We start from the raw sequence: 15734 nt of genomic DNA, 5'->3' as shown, positions 1-15734 counted from the left end.
GTTTAAAGCTGAGAGAGGTCCTGTGAAATTATTCATGACGTTTCCCCAGTGTAGCTGCACCCCTCCACACACACACGCACTCACACACACACACACACACACACACACACACACACACACACACACACACACACACACACACACGGGTTGAGATATAACAATCTGCAGTGGAGGAGCGGTGTTTCTGCACAGAGCCATAGTCATGCAGGCAAAGGTCGGGTCAGGAGTCACTCTCCCTCACATCAGCTGGTCGCTGCAGGTGCAGGCGTGGCCTGATCGCGCTCCGTGGAGGTACGAGTGGAAAGAAAACAAAGCCTTCAACATTCCACGTATCGAGGAATCGAGGGCTCCTCACTTTTGTCAGTGTCTCCTCTTCACTCCTGAGGTTTTTTCAACCCTATTTTTTTGGATTTAGGGAGCGACTGCCTTCTTTGACAAGACAATTGACACAAACATTATGTGCACATACACGCGCCCACACACACACACACACACAGGCTTGTGATGGACTGCTCTACACGTACAGAGTGTTGTAAAAGTAAACAAAGAGGCAAGGTCTTTTCAGCAGCATGGGCCAAGAGGCTGCAAGGCCAGATATCCATCCTACGTATGAGGCCTGGGGGTCTTTTGTCCTTGTGCTGGCACTGTAAGTCACCCAAGCCCCCTCCCTGTGCCATCACGATCAGGTCACTCGCCCCTCATACACCCAGATCCCTGCCCCATGAACGCACACAACACAGACGGGGCTCCGGCCTTAGGTGCGGACAGAGGGCACGTCCTAGCGACTGCTGTTCTTTATGGCTTCCTTCGCAGCTACAATCAGAGGCGTCAGGCTGGATAGAGGCTTCGCCAGCTTGAGGAAGGAATGCTGCACAGGACAGAAACACCAGACAGAGGCTGACATTTAATTCTCTGTAACATTTGAAGCGCATGAATCGTGATGAGAACAGAAGATGGAAAAGGTAGGACATCAAATATGAATGAGATCTTTATCATTGTTAACTAGCAATTCCAGGAGCAGAAGCAACACCGTTCAAATTCATTATTCATTTAATTTGCATATGACTAAATAATGAATCTTTGTTTGTGTTAGTTATTGTTAAATGCTTTTATGGATGTCTGCATTCAGTTTGGTGGCTCTGAAGTAGACAAGACTTAATACTTTTAACTTTGATCCAAACATTAAAATAACAAGATTGCATCAGCAAAACATGAAGATTTTGGGATTAGGACAAATTGGACACTGAATTGAGTGCGGTCCTGTGATGGACTGGTGACCTATATCATCTGGGATTGGCATCAGTGCCCCCTGCGAGCCTCATGTGCAGTATAAAGCGGTAGAAGATGAATGAAGTCTACATCAAGGCAATGAGTTCTGTTCTATAATCCTATATCAGTACTACATTTAGTTTTAAATTATAAAATTACCTGGTTGACACCATATTATTCACACGGTACAGTATTAAGTGTACTATTTGTGTATTATGTGTAGCTCACGATATTGCATGCATGCATGTTGCCATGGCAACACCAGAAGTCAAGGTGAGCTATTTTCTACAGTTGGAACAAAAAAAAAGGGAAATGACTGACAAAGTGTTAGAAAAGTGGTATTTGGTTATTTTACTGGTGTGTATAATTCATCTTTTTCATAAACAGTGTACATTATTGTAAATATTATGTCTTTGGTATTTGAGTATATATATGTATGTACTGTATACATGATCAAATTAATTTACCTTATAAACAACTGTATGTCGGTTATGTATGTAAGTATGAAGTTTGCGTGTTTTTCTTAATTGTGCATCTTACATTTGGCAAGATTGTGTACATGTGTCAGTCTCAGTTTTACCTGTAGCAGCTCCTTGGCAGAGCCTCTGCGGTCCACATCCATCTCCAGGCAGCGGTTGAGGAAGTCTCTGAACACAGACGACAGTCTCTCTGGATTCTGCAGCTCCGGAGTCCCGTTGGTAGCGATCAGGTACAATGCCTGCACAGAAGAATGCGATCAAACAGATTATCGAATCGACAATAAATATTTCATCTCTGCGGACACAGTGTATGAACAGCGCAGTTTGTGTTTTTACCCTGAGTGGATTCTCGTTCAGGTAGGGTGGTTCTCCCTCCACCATCTCTATTGCCATGATTCCTAGAGACCAAATATCCACTTTTGGGCCATAAGCCTTCCGAGTCACCACTTCTGGTGCCATCCAGTAAGGTGTTCCCACCATCGTGCTGCGCTTGTTCTGCTCTGGAGTGATCTGGGCACAGAAGCCAAAGTCGGCTGCAGAGGGAGTTTGTGTCAGTGCAAGTTTGAACCATGGACCATGAATGAAAAATGAACAGTTATGCAGTTTCATTGGTGAAGTCAATCAGGAAGAAAGGATATACTCTATAGCCACCATTGCATTTGAATGGAGCTACTGTATATGGTAAAATTAGCCTATTTCTCGATTGATTTATAATGTTATTAAACATTATCTTGAGGAGATAATAGTCTCAATCGCCCATTTGAGGTCTTCAGTAGAACATGATCATGAAAAATAGATGATAAAGCATGACACATATGAGTGGACACCAGTGTAGATTTTTTAGCACTTCATATTTGGTTTTGCAAACATGAATAGTTCTCTTGCATTGCATTAACTCATACTAAACAAAGCCTGGATATGTGATGGTATAGCCCATTTTCTGCTTTGTACATAATGTATGATGTATTTGAATGCCAACTCAGATTTCATGTCAATAAAGTAAAGACTTACTAAGCTTGACGGATCCATCCATACCCAACAGGATGTTGTCACTTTTTATATCTCTGTGGATCACCTGGTTGGAGTGTAGGAAGTCGAGAGCTTGAAGACACTGAGGAGGAGAGAAACATTAGGAAAATAGAATCTAAAAATATAGCATGTGTCTGACCTACAGTATGCCCACAAAAGCGCAGAAACAGAACACATTTGGAAAATGTTTTTCTCATGTGCACGTCTGAATTGAAGGGTCAGGCCACAATAGCTGCAGAATAGGTGGGCGGTACTGCTGATGTCTAAAGTTGGCTTCTTACCTCCCTGCAGACCGCAGCAATCTGGCCCTCATCCATGCAGGTCTCAGTCACTACATCTGTCAACGAGCCACCGGCCAAATACTCCATCACAACCCATAGCTCGTCTCCCACCAAGTAACTAAACAGCGGAGAGAAAGAAAGTCAGTGAAGACATTAAGAAACGACATATTTTTCCAGAACTAGTGGAATATGTATTTTGTAATCAGCTGTTACTGGACAGATTATAGACTTTTTCTGAGGATAACCTATGAAGAAAAACACACACTATATGCTTGATAATACAGTTATTTACGAACATAAGTGCCGATGGTACTCAAGCGTGTTACTACCAGATAACGAAACAGCAGGACAGTTGTATTGAAGTCACAGCTCAATGCACCATGTACTAAAACTGCATTTTTATGTGGTGTATTTTACCCCTACTTCAACTTTGACAACAGCAGGTGGCAGTAATTCCCCTTAAGACAAAAGCTGACTACCATTAAAAGGGAGAAGGTAGAAGAACGAAACGAGGAAGAGGAAAAGCACGACTGACTATAAATCATAAGGTTTATTCACGCAGATTATGTTAAACCATCAACTATTTTAGATCACTGCTGATGACGTCTCGTAGGAGCAGGATAATGTGCAAGACTACACGTGGTAAAACAAGGACAATAAAATGTAGTTCAAAATAACATTTGCCTGTTTCTTCTCTTCAAATATGAGGATTTTCTGTGTTTCTCATTTCAGTTTAATCTCCGAAGACACACACACACACAAGATGTCACTTTGTAAAATGATCAGAGTTATAACCTCCTTTTAAAAAGAATCATATTAACGAGGACAAACTCAGTGTCTGGTTGATACACAGGCAGAAAATATTCCCTGTGAAAACCGACCTGTCCAAGTAGTTTACGATATTGGAGTTCTTGTTTTCCCTCATCACCAAGATCTCATTGATGATCAGCTCTTTCTTGGGCTGCTGCTGCAGGTTCATCTGCTTAATGGCCACCTGAGAAAACAGAAAATACATTTTATAGTTCAGAACAAGAGTAAGCCATTATTATATAAGTAACAATATACAGTAGGAGAATGTTTTACCTCTTGGCCAGTTGCTATGTCGATGGCAGTGTACACGGTGCCGGATGCTCTGTAAGAACACACAGTCACACTCAAATAAGTGAAATAATATACATTTCTTACATACAATGAAAATTAAAAGCGAAATCCTCCTATTGTATGCTCCGAAATACAACTAAATATACTGGTTAATTAGTGTGACTAAATATCACAAGCTAAAAGTAATGATGAATAATGTCAGGATTCTCCAATTGATGAGAGAAATTAAGTTATGGTTCTTCATTAAACCCATTAATGTCTCCATGGGAACTGAAAATGAGCAGAATTACATACACAATGATGTGCACAAATATGTGATCCACAAAGAATTTATCAATCAAACAAGGGTTATTTATATAGCACTTTACAATATCTGCACGTAAAATGAAAGAGTAAAAAACTAGGAATAAAATACACGATAAAACCAATAAAATAAGAATAATAAACTTAGAAAATGTACAATTAAGAACAGAGGGAAAGGGAATTTTAAAAGCCATTCTGAATAAATATGTTTTACTTTTAAAAACTCCCAGACAGGAAAGGTCACACCACTGTTTGTATCTTGACCTGGGGACAGTCAGTTACCGTTGACCCTGTCATTTTCACCTTTGCTAAATAAGGTGGAACAAGACCATCAATGGCTTTAAAAGCAAAAATGTAAAATGATATAAAACAGGCATGACGTGTTCACGACGAGAAGCTGCACTTTGAACCAGCTGGAGGCGCCGAAGACAAAACCTGGCAAAGACCAACGTAAAGTGCGTTACAGTAGTCGAGCCTTGAGCTGAGAAAAGCGTGGATTGCTGTTTCCAATTAATAGTTCCCAAATGTTGTTCAAAGGAATGGAATGCAGCCCGATACTAAACACACACACAGTCAAACCTTCCTCTTTTTCTCTTGCTCTCAGCTGCACCTGTGCACTTTCACAAGCTTTGCAAAATGACACACAGTTTCTGGCACTAATAGATAACCCGGTGGTGAGTGCAGAGACGGCTATCTACTGTTTGAGATAGGAGCTTCCTGATCAAATGTAGGTACAGTATAGTGAGCATGTTAGAGCAGATAGGATCTAGACACTGGAGAGGAAGATGGCAAAGCTAATTTGGCCATTTGAGGATACATTTCCACTTGTTTCTCCCAGTTTCCCTCTGCCTTTCTCAAGTGGTCATTAAACTGTTGCTCCATTTCTCCTGGTAAAGACTGACGACTCGTCAAATTGCTCTGTGACGACCAACATACTCACCCCTGTCCTATTTTCTCAAAGCGTGTGTACTTCTTTTTGGGATCCCCCACGCTCACAATACTCCCTGAATCAGAGAAAGAACAGACATAAAATGTTTGAGTGTCATAAGATTCTTCACACAAAGGCAAACTAATACCCAAAAGACGTTTCCCTGCTTCTCTATTTCAAACTAAGAATGCTGATTACCCTTTTTGTTCATATTCGTTATCACAAACTTGAGAACCTAAACAGCAAATGACTCAGCAGTGAAAAACATAATTGTGCTGATGGATTTACCACCGAGTCATAATTTCTAAAACACTATCCTCTGTTAAACTGTGTCAAGTATTCTGCTTCTGTTAAGAAGAAGTAAACAGCAACACTGCCACTGCTTTTTATTTAATTTTTACAGTCTGTGATTAGTTTTTTTATATGATATTTAGTATTTTTGATTTTCAATAGTTATTTTTGCTTTTTCTGATATATGATGATGTTTTTTAGGTTATTTCTGTCACCATCAGGAGGCGCTGTTTTCAAAATTGTTTTTTCACAGTCGTCTTCAGCAACTACCCATCATCACTCATAGCAAGTTTGGTTTGGATCGGACTTTCCATCGTAAAGTTATAAGAGTTTTGTTGTCTGTGGCAAAAAATCAGAATTTTCACCAAATTTGTCGCCCCGCATCTCATGCGCCATGCAATATTTTAATAAACATTCCAATTTATTCAGTTCCTCAACTGGTCCACAGCAACCTCACCGATTTTGAAGGCAATCGCTGAAATCCGTGAGTTTTGGGGTATGTTCAGACCCTCAAAAATGCGAAGAATAATAAACATTGGGATATTGACAATTACTAGACCAATTCTTGATACGATCAGTACATCCTCATAATACAAGATGAAATTGCATGACGATAGTGAAGGAAAACCACTTCTTTGCTTAAGAATACACAGATTTGGTGCACATAAGGTAATACATGAAAAACAGTCACTGGAAACTAAATAAACACCCTGTTTTTGGACATGTCTGGATTTCAACCGAGGCAAAAGTTAACAAGCTTTAAAGGTGCATTATGTAATAAATGTAAAGCAACTGGCCATAAAATCCTCCTAATATGTCACAGAGACTCAGGAATAATGTTCATATAACAAACTGAACTCACCAACAACAACAGTACAGACAAAATATTTGCATTTAAAAAAATATTTTGCAGACTGCAAATCATGTTTATGTTTTGAAATCATGTTTTGGCATGTGGCGCCACCTACCGCCATCTACCAATCATTGCAGTCAGTAGAGTCTCAGCTGCTGAGCAACCCCTAGTTGCCAGTCACGTCAGAAAACGAAACCTAAAAGACCTCAGTATATTGAATTTGAATGTAGTAACCGTTTTTGGCCACTTTCTTACATATGGCACCTTTAAAGTTTGCATTTTTGTAATCATTTTTAGAATTAGAACCTTAACATTTAAGGAGATCTAGGGTTTTTCAACCATCAACAAAATTATGTCATAGATAAAATGTAGCTTTAAAGATACATACTGAGTCTCTCCAGGATCTCCTCATCTGTCATTTTGGACTTCTTCCTCTGGCGGTCGGTGTGGCGATACATTGTGTTAGATGTGTTCTCCGGCTGGACCTGAGACTCCGGCGGAGTCACCACTTCTTTCACTGGGGACGGAGGCTTTGGTGGGTCCATGACTGAGCGAGTGTAGATCTGAACGTGGGGAGAAAAGAGTCACAGAATTGCAGAAAGAGGTGGCGGGCATGATTTGCTGCCAAAGTATTTCACTGCATATACTCACCGATTTGGTGTGCTCGGGCCGAGGTGCAATGACGGGGGGCAATTCGTCATCATCATCCTCTTCTTCCTCCTCCTCCTCTTCTTCCTCTTCTTCCTCATCCTCCTCTTCGGACACAGGTGGAGCGATGGGGGGCTCTGACGATGACGTTTTGGGACCCTGGAAAGAAGAGGTGTTAGTAAATCTGGGTGCCTTTGCCATGTGGCAGCATGAAAATGATACTGATCCTCTCATTTTCCCCCAAATTTAACATTAATGATTACTTTCTCTGGAGTTGGGAGTTGTTTCCACAAAAAAAGAGCTTGATACCCCTGTGGCCAGAGGTAAATGTTAATCAGTCATACAGTACAAGAAGCATGTGATCATCAACACAATCAACATGTCATGATACTCGAGCAGGACACATGACACGTAAAAGAAAAACAGTTTGAAGTCTGTTAATGATGGAGGAAATAATAATGGGGTCAAGTGAGAACTAAAGAGAGTGATGTTAAAAGAGTGAGTTGCCATCCTGTGCTGTTTATCTGTGTGTTTTTTCTATTTTTGGTTCAGGGGTGGGGTCAGGTGGGCCATGAGCCAATTATGACAATTTAAAGTAGGAAGAAACTGTTTTGTTTTAACTGTGCCATATAGGAGAAAACATGCCACAGCTTTTCAGTGTGGACGTCCTCTTCATATGGAAGATAATAAGCATGATTTATATGCCTCAGACATATTTATTATGCCTAGTGCTCAGCCTTTACCTCCCTGAATCCAAAGCTCTGCTCGCCTTGGATCATCTTCCTCTATTGAATGGAAACATTTTCATCCATTTCCATTTGTTGTCATGCAGTGCAGCTTAGTTCTAGTGATTAAAGGGAAAGGGTGTTGCTGGAGGAACACACACACACACACACACACACACACACACACACACACACACACACACACACACACACACACACACACATTCTTGTACTTGCTGCATACTGAGGACCGGGTAAAAGAGCTGACAAAGTGAGGACCAGCATTTCCACTTTATAAATCAACACAATTACAAATATCTACTTATATGTAAAATTTGACCCAAAATGTGACAAAAACGTCATACTATACTGTCATCCAAAAAAAAATTTTGGACCAAAAATTTTTTTTTGAAAAAAATTGGACCCAAAATGTTTGGTCCAAAATTTGAAAAAAAATGGACGCAAAATTATTGGTCCAAAATTTGAAAAAAAAATGGACCCAAAATGGTTGGTCCAAAATTTGAAAAAAAAATTGACGCAAAATTTGAAAAAAAAATTGGACCCAAAATGGTTGGTCCAAAATTTGAAAAAAAAATTGACGCAAAATTTTTGGTCCAAAATTTGAAAAAAAAAATGGACCCAAAATGGTTGGTCCAAAATTTGAAAAAAAAATTACGCAAAATTTTTGGTCAAAAATTTGAAAAAAAAATTGACGCAAAATTTTTGGTCCAAAATTTGAAAAAAAATTTGGACCCAAAATGTTTGGTCAAAAATTTGAAAAAAAAATTGACGCAAAATTTTTGGTCCAAAATTTGAAAAAAAAAAATTGGACCCAAAATGTTTGGTCAAAAATTTGAAAACAAAATTTACGCAAAATTTTTGGTCCAAAATTTGAAAAAAAAATGGACCCAAAATGGTTGGTCCAAAATTTGAAAAAAAAATTGGACCCAAAATGTTTGGTCAAAAATTTGAAAAAAAAATGGACCCAAAATGGTTGGTCCAAAATTTGAAAAAAAATTTGGACCGAAAATGTTTGGTCAAAAATTTGAAAAAAAAATTTACGTAAAATTTTTGGTCCAAAATTTGAAAAAAAAAAATTGGACCCAAAATGTTTGGTCAAAAATTTGACAAAAAAATTGACGCAAAATGTTTGGTCCAAAATTTGACAAAAATAGTCATACTATGTCGTCCAAAATTTGAGTTTTTTTTTTTTTTGACAAACAGAGTATAGCATGTTGTAGCAACCTAAGGAAGTGATTTCAATGAAAACAAAGTGAGGACCGACCAAAATGTCCTTACTCCGTAAAAATGTCCTTACTTTGTTGGTTAAAAACCCTCACTGGTCCTCAGTATGGCGCAAGTACAAGAACACACACACACGCACACACACACACACACACACACACACACACACACACACACACACACACACACACACACACACACAAACGGCCTCTGACCTTCTCCACGGAGGTTTGAGCCAAGACTGCAGTGCACGAATGAGAGTGAGGCTATCTGTAAGCACTACCATGTTTTTCTTTTCTTTCTTTGTTGTTTTAACAGAGGCATGCAGAAATGTCTAAAATGGGGATGGAGTTAGAGGGATATTGTTGGTGATGTGAATACAATATGAGTTCATACATGCAGTTGTGACAGTCATCACAACCCTCTGTGACATGCGCCCCTGCCCTGCCATTTTGGACAGTCCATTCAAAGACAGTCAAGAGGTGCTCATGTGAAAGAGATTAGAAACACATTTATGAGATCAGAAACAAATTATACCCCCCATGGAATTTCAATATAGAGAGTGAGGATCTAAAGTAGTATATTTGTATGTATTTTTGCATTAGCCAGTCGGCAGAATCAAAATTAGGAGATCAAGAGGCAGAATTTAGCATCATAGCCAATGTAGAGGTACATCATGTGGAAAGTAATATGGAGGAGTTACCTTGTCAAATAATGCGCTGCAGGTTCTAAGGCTGACAGGAGGCCCAGATGACAGCAGCCGGTTCTGAATGTGAAGGTTGAAAATGGGAGGATTTACTCAAAACAAACCCACACAATGTTTAGAAGAGTAAGTGAACTTCAGGGGGAGGGGGGGGATGTGTGGGGCAGGGGTTTGCTACTGAGGGATGGACATCCAGTCCCAAAACTGTCCTCCTAACAAAAAGCATGAGGATAGGACATGAAATGCCATGTGAGGACTGTCCCTGCACAAACTTATGTCATTTTGTCGTTTGCAATAATAAATAAATGAATTCCTCATCACATATTTGCTGTTTTTATATTTACATTTTGACAAATAGACATAAAAATACAGAATTTCAAGTCAATGGGCTTTTAAGAACGGACCCAACTATCAAATCATCAAAAGAGATAGAGTCATAATAGAATACATCCATACACTCATATTATTTTTACTATACATAATCGTTTTTTCACATTTATTTTTCATGTATGCATTGCTATTTCATCATTGTATAATATTGTTACTATTACTATTATATCAGATTGTAGATTATCACATTATTAGAGGAAGAAGAATAACTCCTTCAGTTCCAATAGGGTTCAAGCACGACTGTTCAAGAACCATATTGAAAATAAATCACGTTTTTAAAGCCTTTCCCATACTCCAAAACTCATGGATTTTTGTGACCGCATCAGACCTGGTGAAAATTTACGTCTGAAACGTACATGAACCAAAGTTGGTACACGTGTTACTCATGTCAGGACGGTCCAAAAAGTCAATGGCGACTTTGCCGTAAGTCCTACAGGAAGGCCGCCATCTTGGGCTGAACGGGCGTTTTTGGCGAATTTGCACCAATGCTACAAAATCTATTTAGTTATGTCTCATAATACTTCTGACTTTTCTTAGTGAATTACATAACATTTTTGGATTTTAGAGCTTACCTGCAAACATTTATATTAATTTGTACTTGTATGACTGGTGTAAATCTATTGATTAATATGAACAACTTGAATCATTATTCGGCTGCTCCTATGTTGACTAAAACACACGTGTTTGTGTGAGCAACAGCAGTTTAAGGTTATTGTGGAGTTGAGCAGAACCACAAAAGAGATGAAATGTCAAGTGCATTGTGGGACACAGCTCACCCCTGGAAAAACAAACTGTCAGGTTGTGAATGCAGCGACATAAGCAGCAGTTACGCCGTCTTTGTGAGTTGACAGACTAATGATGTGGCTCTGACACACACTCAAGTTAAATATCCAGTTATTTGGCCAAAATATCAACCACATGACTGAGCAGTGGAAACATGTCAACACCGTCAACGTCTGCTGAGAATGTACGGCTACTAATGCTAATGCTAAAAAAAAAAATACAAATGAATCTACTGCTGAGCTTAGCATGAGTACCTTAAACATGAATGAAAGGTTGCTCAGAAGTGAATGGAAAACCAGATATCTCACAAAATGACTAGTATGGATATATTTTTGCCATCAAGCAAGTGCATTATGGGCAATATCTTTTCTTATAACAAGCTAAAAAGTAAAATAAAAGTAGATTGTAGCAGGTGAAAATGAGGAAAAAGTCAGTTTTCTGATATTAAAGCCATTATAAATACTCTGAGTTCAGTCTGTTTTGATGTGGCCCTAATTCCGTAGCAGGGGCCTTGCTTTATGGAAGCTGCCATCTTGTGCTGCCATGTTTCTATAGCAGCCTGAAGAGATAAACAAGCCAGAACATGCACTAGGGCTGTGCAATTAATCGAAACTTGTGTTTGAATTACGATTACGGTGCTCAATCAGAGGCTTTTATTCTGAAAGTAACGATGTCTCCCATCCTGCCTGGCTCATCATTCGGCAAAAATGGAACACGCTCATTCGCTTTATTCCCCGGGTTAAACATGCAGCGTGAGTAAAGATACATACAATAATGTATTTTGTCATTTTAAGGTAAATTCAAAAGGTTAATTGGGAATTTTATCTTTAAAGCCACTTTACGTGCAATAAACGAAGTTAGTTCAAGTCGATCAGTAATCGTGATATGTATTTTGACCCAAATAATCGTGATTATTAGACAAACAACATCCTTGCTGGTATGCAAATGACACTATTGAGCAGATACAGGAATATCTCCCATATATCTGTATTGCAGATAAGTAGAAGCTGGTGTTGAAAAAGAATCTGCCGAAGAGCATGAAGTTGTTTCTCTCAGAAAACTTGTTCGCTTTCCTTTTTGGCACTGTATTTCTGCTGGTCTCAGACAGTGTGGCCCAATTTGTGGCACTGAAGCCAACAGCTGAGTCACTTCTGCAGCCACGGTCCACTGTGACAGTCCAAGGCTGAGATGCTGAATGCCACACCTACCTGACCTTCACTGGCAAAAGAGCTCTTTCACGCAGTAGCCCTGCATGAAGTGATCCCAGCATAGTTTGCCTTGGGCTTCAAATCCCACTGAACAGACTAGGATTTCATATTCTTCACCCAGAGTGTGTACGGGCCACACAACAGTCAAAGCACACATCACTCTGGTCAAAGCCAGAAATGAGGTCAGCACAGTGGGAGTCCCTCTAGATGCAGCTGAGCTCCCCAGTGAAGCTTGTTAACTAGTGTTTCAAAATCTAGCTAAGTAGATTGCAAAAATAAACAATGAGCAGCAGTGCAAGCTGCAAAACTGAGGATATTGTGGTGGACAGCTGGAGCAGTAAGACATTTTTTTGCCCATTAGGTCGACGTCTGTGTGAAATTAAAGTGCAAGAGAGTCAACCCCAGAGATTCCCAGACAAAAATAGAGAGAGGAAAGTGAGGAAGATTTACTGTGTTGCAGTCAGAGAGGTAAAATAGCAGATTAAGACAGTGAAATAAAGCCACGTAATGCTGTAACTTACCTGTTAATTTATTACACTGTTACATAAATCATAAGAAATAAAAGTCCCTCTATATTATACTTGGGAGTTGAGAGATATTTTTTCCAAAGCAGTGAGTTATTGCAGAGGTGGTGCACAGCTAAGAACCAAGGCCTGGATTGATTTGTAATTGTTCAGTTTTTACTGTAACAACCAGATACTCCAGAGATGATCCACAAATGCAGTGCAGCAATAAAATACCTCATAAAAAAGGAGCCACCGCCAGTGAGGAGCTGCATGTTTAACTACCAACAATACAGCATTAAATAGTAATTAGAGGCCATTAACCAGAATATATTTCATCAAAGTAACACTTTTTTATGAACAAATACTCTCAGAAGTAATGAAATGTATTATTAAAGCTTAACTAACATGAACCAAAATTGGGATTTAAAGACCTCACCAGTGTGTTTGCTGCGATGTATCCATGTGCCGACTTGTCTGTAACGAGAGAGAAAACAATCCTGTAGTGACAGCGAACCGGCAATCTTTGATTATACATTAACATAAATTAAATGACCTGTTTTTGCCTCTTTTTCCCTGGGAACTTTTTGGATTTTTATGCTCACCTCCGGAGGTGAAGCTCATGTATTTCTGGTTGTTGACGGTCTCTTTGGAGTCGTAGAACTTTAGGACATCCAACACAGCCTGTGGGTTCTTCTTCTGCTCCAGCTTAGTGATGTTGGAGGTCTGTAGGAGCCGTGCCCACTGCTCTGGGATACCCTGTACAAACAGACGACAATCTGAGGTGAAACTTAAGATTAAAGCGACGGTGGGTGAGTTTTGTCCTGACAAAGCTCCATCCATATCACATTTGTGAAAATTGGTTATTATTGGTACTGGTGGGCTGATGTTACACTGAGTGGGTGCAAAGTAATGTACAGCATCCACCTGGAAATCTACAAAACCAGCTTGATCAGGGTGATCTGGCCTCACTGAACAGGGAACTGTTTGTTCTTGACGTCACAGACTCAGTGTTGTACATTTGGAAGTCAAATCAATAATAATGCACATCCCAAAGGTAGTTTAAAAGAGGAATGACGAAGAATGATGTTGTTGACAACATAGTACATGATTGCTAACAACCTGAAGGGAAACTATCTTTTCATCAAGAAGACCTGGGTTTTGCGAACATGTGTAGGTTTTCTCCAGGTTCTCCGGTTTCCTCCCACAGTCCAAAAACATGCAAATTGGACACTCTAAATTGACCATAGGTGTGAGTGTGAGAGTGGAAAGTTGTTTGTCTCTATGTGGCCCTGTGACGGACTGGCGACCTGTCCAGGGTGTACCCTGCCTTCGTCAGCTGGTTTTGGCACCAGCAACCCTCATGCGGAGGTAGATGGATAGAAACAGAAATCAAAGGTCCACAACATGAGGAGAAGGTGTTAAAAGACACTTTTCTGTCCATTTCAGTTGGTCAACACATTTAAAAGTGTAATATATGTGATATAATATAGTGTGATGTGCAGTGTGTGTGTAATAATACAATTCAATGAACCATCACTATAAAAGCACAATTTAACACACTTAGAACGTGTTTATTTTCTGACTGTCACTACAGGGAAATGTGTTACTCACCACCTTGGCAAACTTGAGTGATTACAAAAGATGCAAAGTGTTTAAAAATCAGGTTTCAACCATGTAAAATTCAGCAACATTCTCTGCTCTAAAATGTTGGGGCCATGTCCAGTGGAGGAGCTGAACACACACACACACACACACACATTTAGACATAAATATACGGGGGACCGGAACAGGGGAACATCACTGGTTATCAGTGTTTGTACAGAATATTAAAATAAACCCTCCATACAGAAACTTAAATTTTTTTTTGCATTGGGGCTAATTTTCAACATACCAGACATTGTCTATGAATGACTCACAAAATATTGAATCGAGAGAATAAAAGAATGAGGAAACACTGCATGGTATTACTTACACAGGCTTGTGCAGGAACAAAACAGGTACCACAAACTAAAATGGCAGTTAAACTCGAGTGCAGGTTTCGCATGACACTGCTGAATGAGCGATTGTCATTCAAATAAATGTACCCAATTTGTAAATGGACAATGTACAGTATTAGTTGACTCTGTCACCTGCAGGAGTGGAGATTTCATACAGCGTGTGTGTGGATGTCTGGTGAAAGAGATACTCACTGTGAATTCTCCCGTTACAGCATCAAAGCCAACATGAATGGTGTGTTCAAAGTCTGAGGGTAAAGATATCTCAGGACGCTCCTTCTCCTTCTTCTTGTTTGCTACGGGAGATGAGATGAAGAAAACGTTAGTACATTTGACACAGTAGAATTAAATTACAAGTGGATCACTCCAAATGTGAAAGTGACACAGAGACGGACACTCACTCTTGTCTCCGCCGGGGAAGATGGAGCGCAGACGGACCTTCTTGTTTTTCTCTTCGGGAGCCATTGGAAGCGGTTTAGAGGCGTGATTCACTGATGAAGAGTCTCGGGAACTACTGTTCATTCTCAAGGGGGGGGCTGGTGGTTTCTCTTCAATATCGACACTATCAGACATCTTTAGTGGCACTCACAATGTCCTGCGAGAGAGAAAGAGAGCGAGATGGAGGAGATCAGTCTCAAAAGGCCGATTATACTCGAGCAGCAAGGTGGCGAGAGTTTCAGGAACAGATTTAATTTGAGCTTCATTCATTTTTCTTCTACACCATCTGTAACCATATGTAAAATTGTCTCTCAGCGTGTCTCAGTTCAGTTTTTCATGGACTTCCTGTTCTATTTTGAAACGAGAAAAGCACTCCGCCAAGGCAGCTCAGTGCCTACAAAATACACACTGCAGGCGCGCCTGGGTCAGACAGCGAATGTTGTAACCAGTGATAGCGTCTACGGATCACTTGTTCCTGGTCCCATTGTGGACATTTCCTGAAAATTTCATCCAAATCCGTCCGTGACTTTTCGAGTTATGTTGCTAACTAACAGACAGAC

The 15734-nt window shown here is 39.9% G+C and overlaps 1 protein-coding gene across 2 annotated transcripts; it reads right to left on the bottom strand.

Moving 5' to 3' along the window:
• Positions 1 to 760: 760 nt before the first annotated feature.
• Positions 761 to 15309, bottom strand: LOC310926797 (serine/threonine-protein kinase PAK 3; the record flags this gene model as incomplete). Of its 2 annotated transcripts, none has more annotated exons than XM_083888985.1 (14): positions 761 to 868; positions 1850 to 1987; positions 2085 to 2281; positions 2760 to 2859; positions 3059 to 3176; positions 3940 to 4052; positions 4142 to 4190; positions 5403 to 5466; positions 6923 to 7097; positions 7186 to 7341; positions 13179 to 13216; positions 13345 to 13498; positions 14872 to 15032; positions 15138 to 15309. In XM_083888985.1, 14 exons carry the CDS (start codon positions 15307 to 15309, stop codon positions 779 to 781), a joined length of 1725 nt encoding a protein of 574 aa, XP_083745111.1. In that variant the 3' UTR covers positions 761 to 778. The 2 variants fall into 2 exon arrangements, with proteins under 2 accessions (XP_083745111.1, XP_083745112.1); XM_083888986.1 differs by having other exon boundaries at positions 14932 to 15032.
• Between the last annotated feature and the right edge of the window lie 425 nt (positions 15310 to 15734).

Source organism: Microchirus variegatus (genome assembly GCF_963457635.1).
Source record: "Microchirus variegatus genome assembly, chromosome: 5".
NCBI lineage: Eukaryota > Metazoa > Chordata > Actinopteri > Pleuronectiformes > Soleidae > Microchirus > Microchirus variegatus.
The sequence above is the reverse complement of the archived record's forward strand: the minus strand, read 5'-3'. Positions and strand labels throughout refer to the sequence as shown.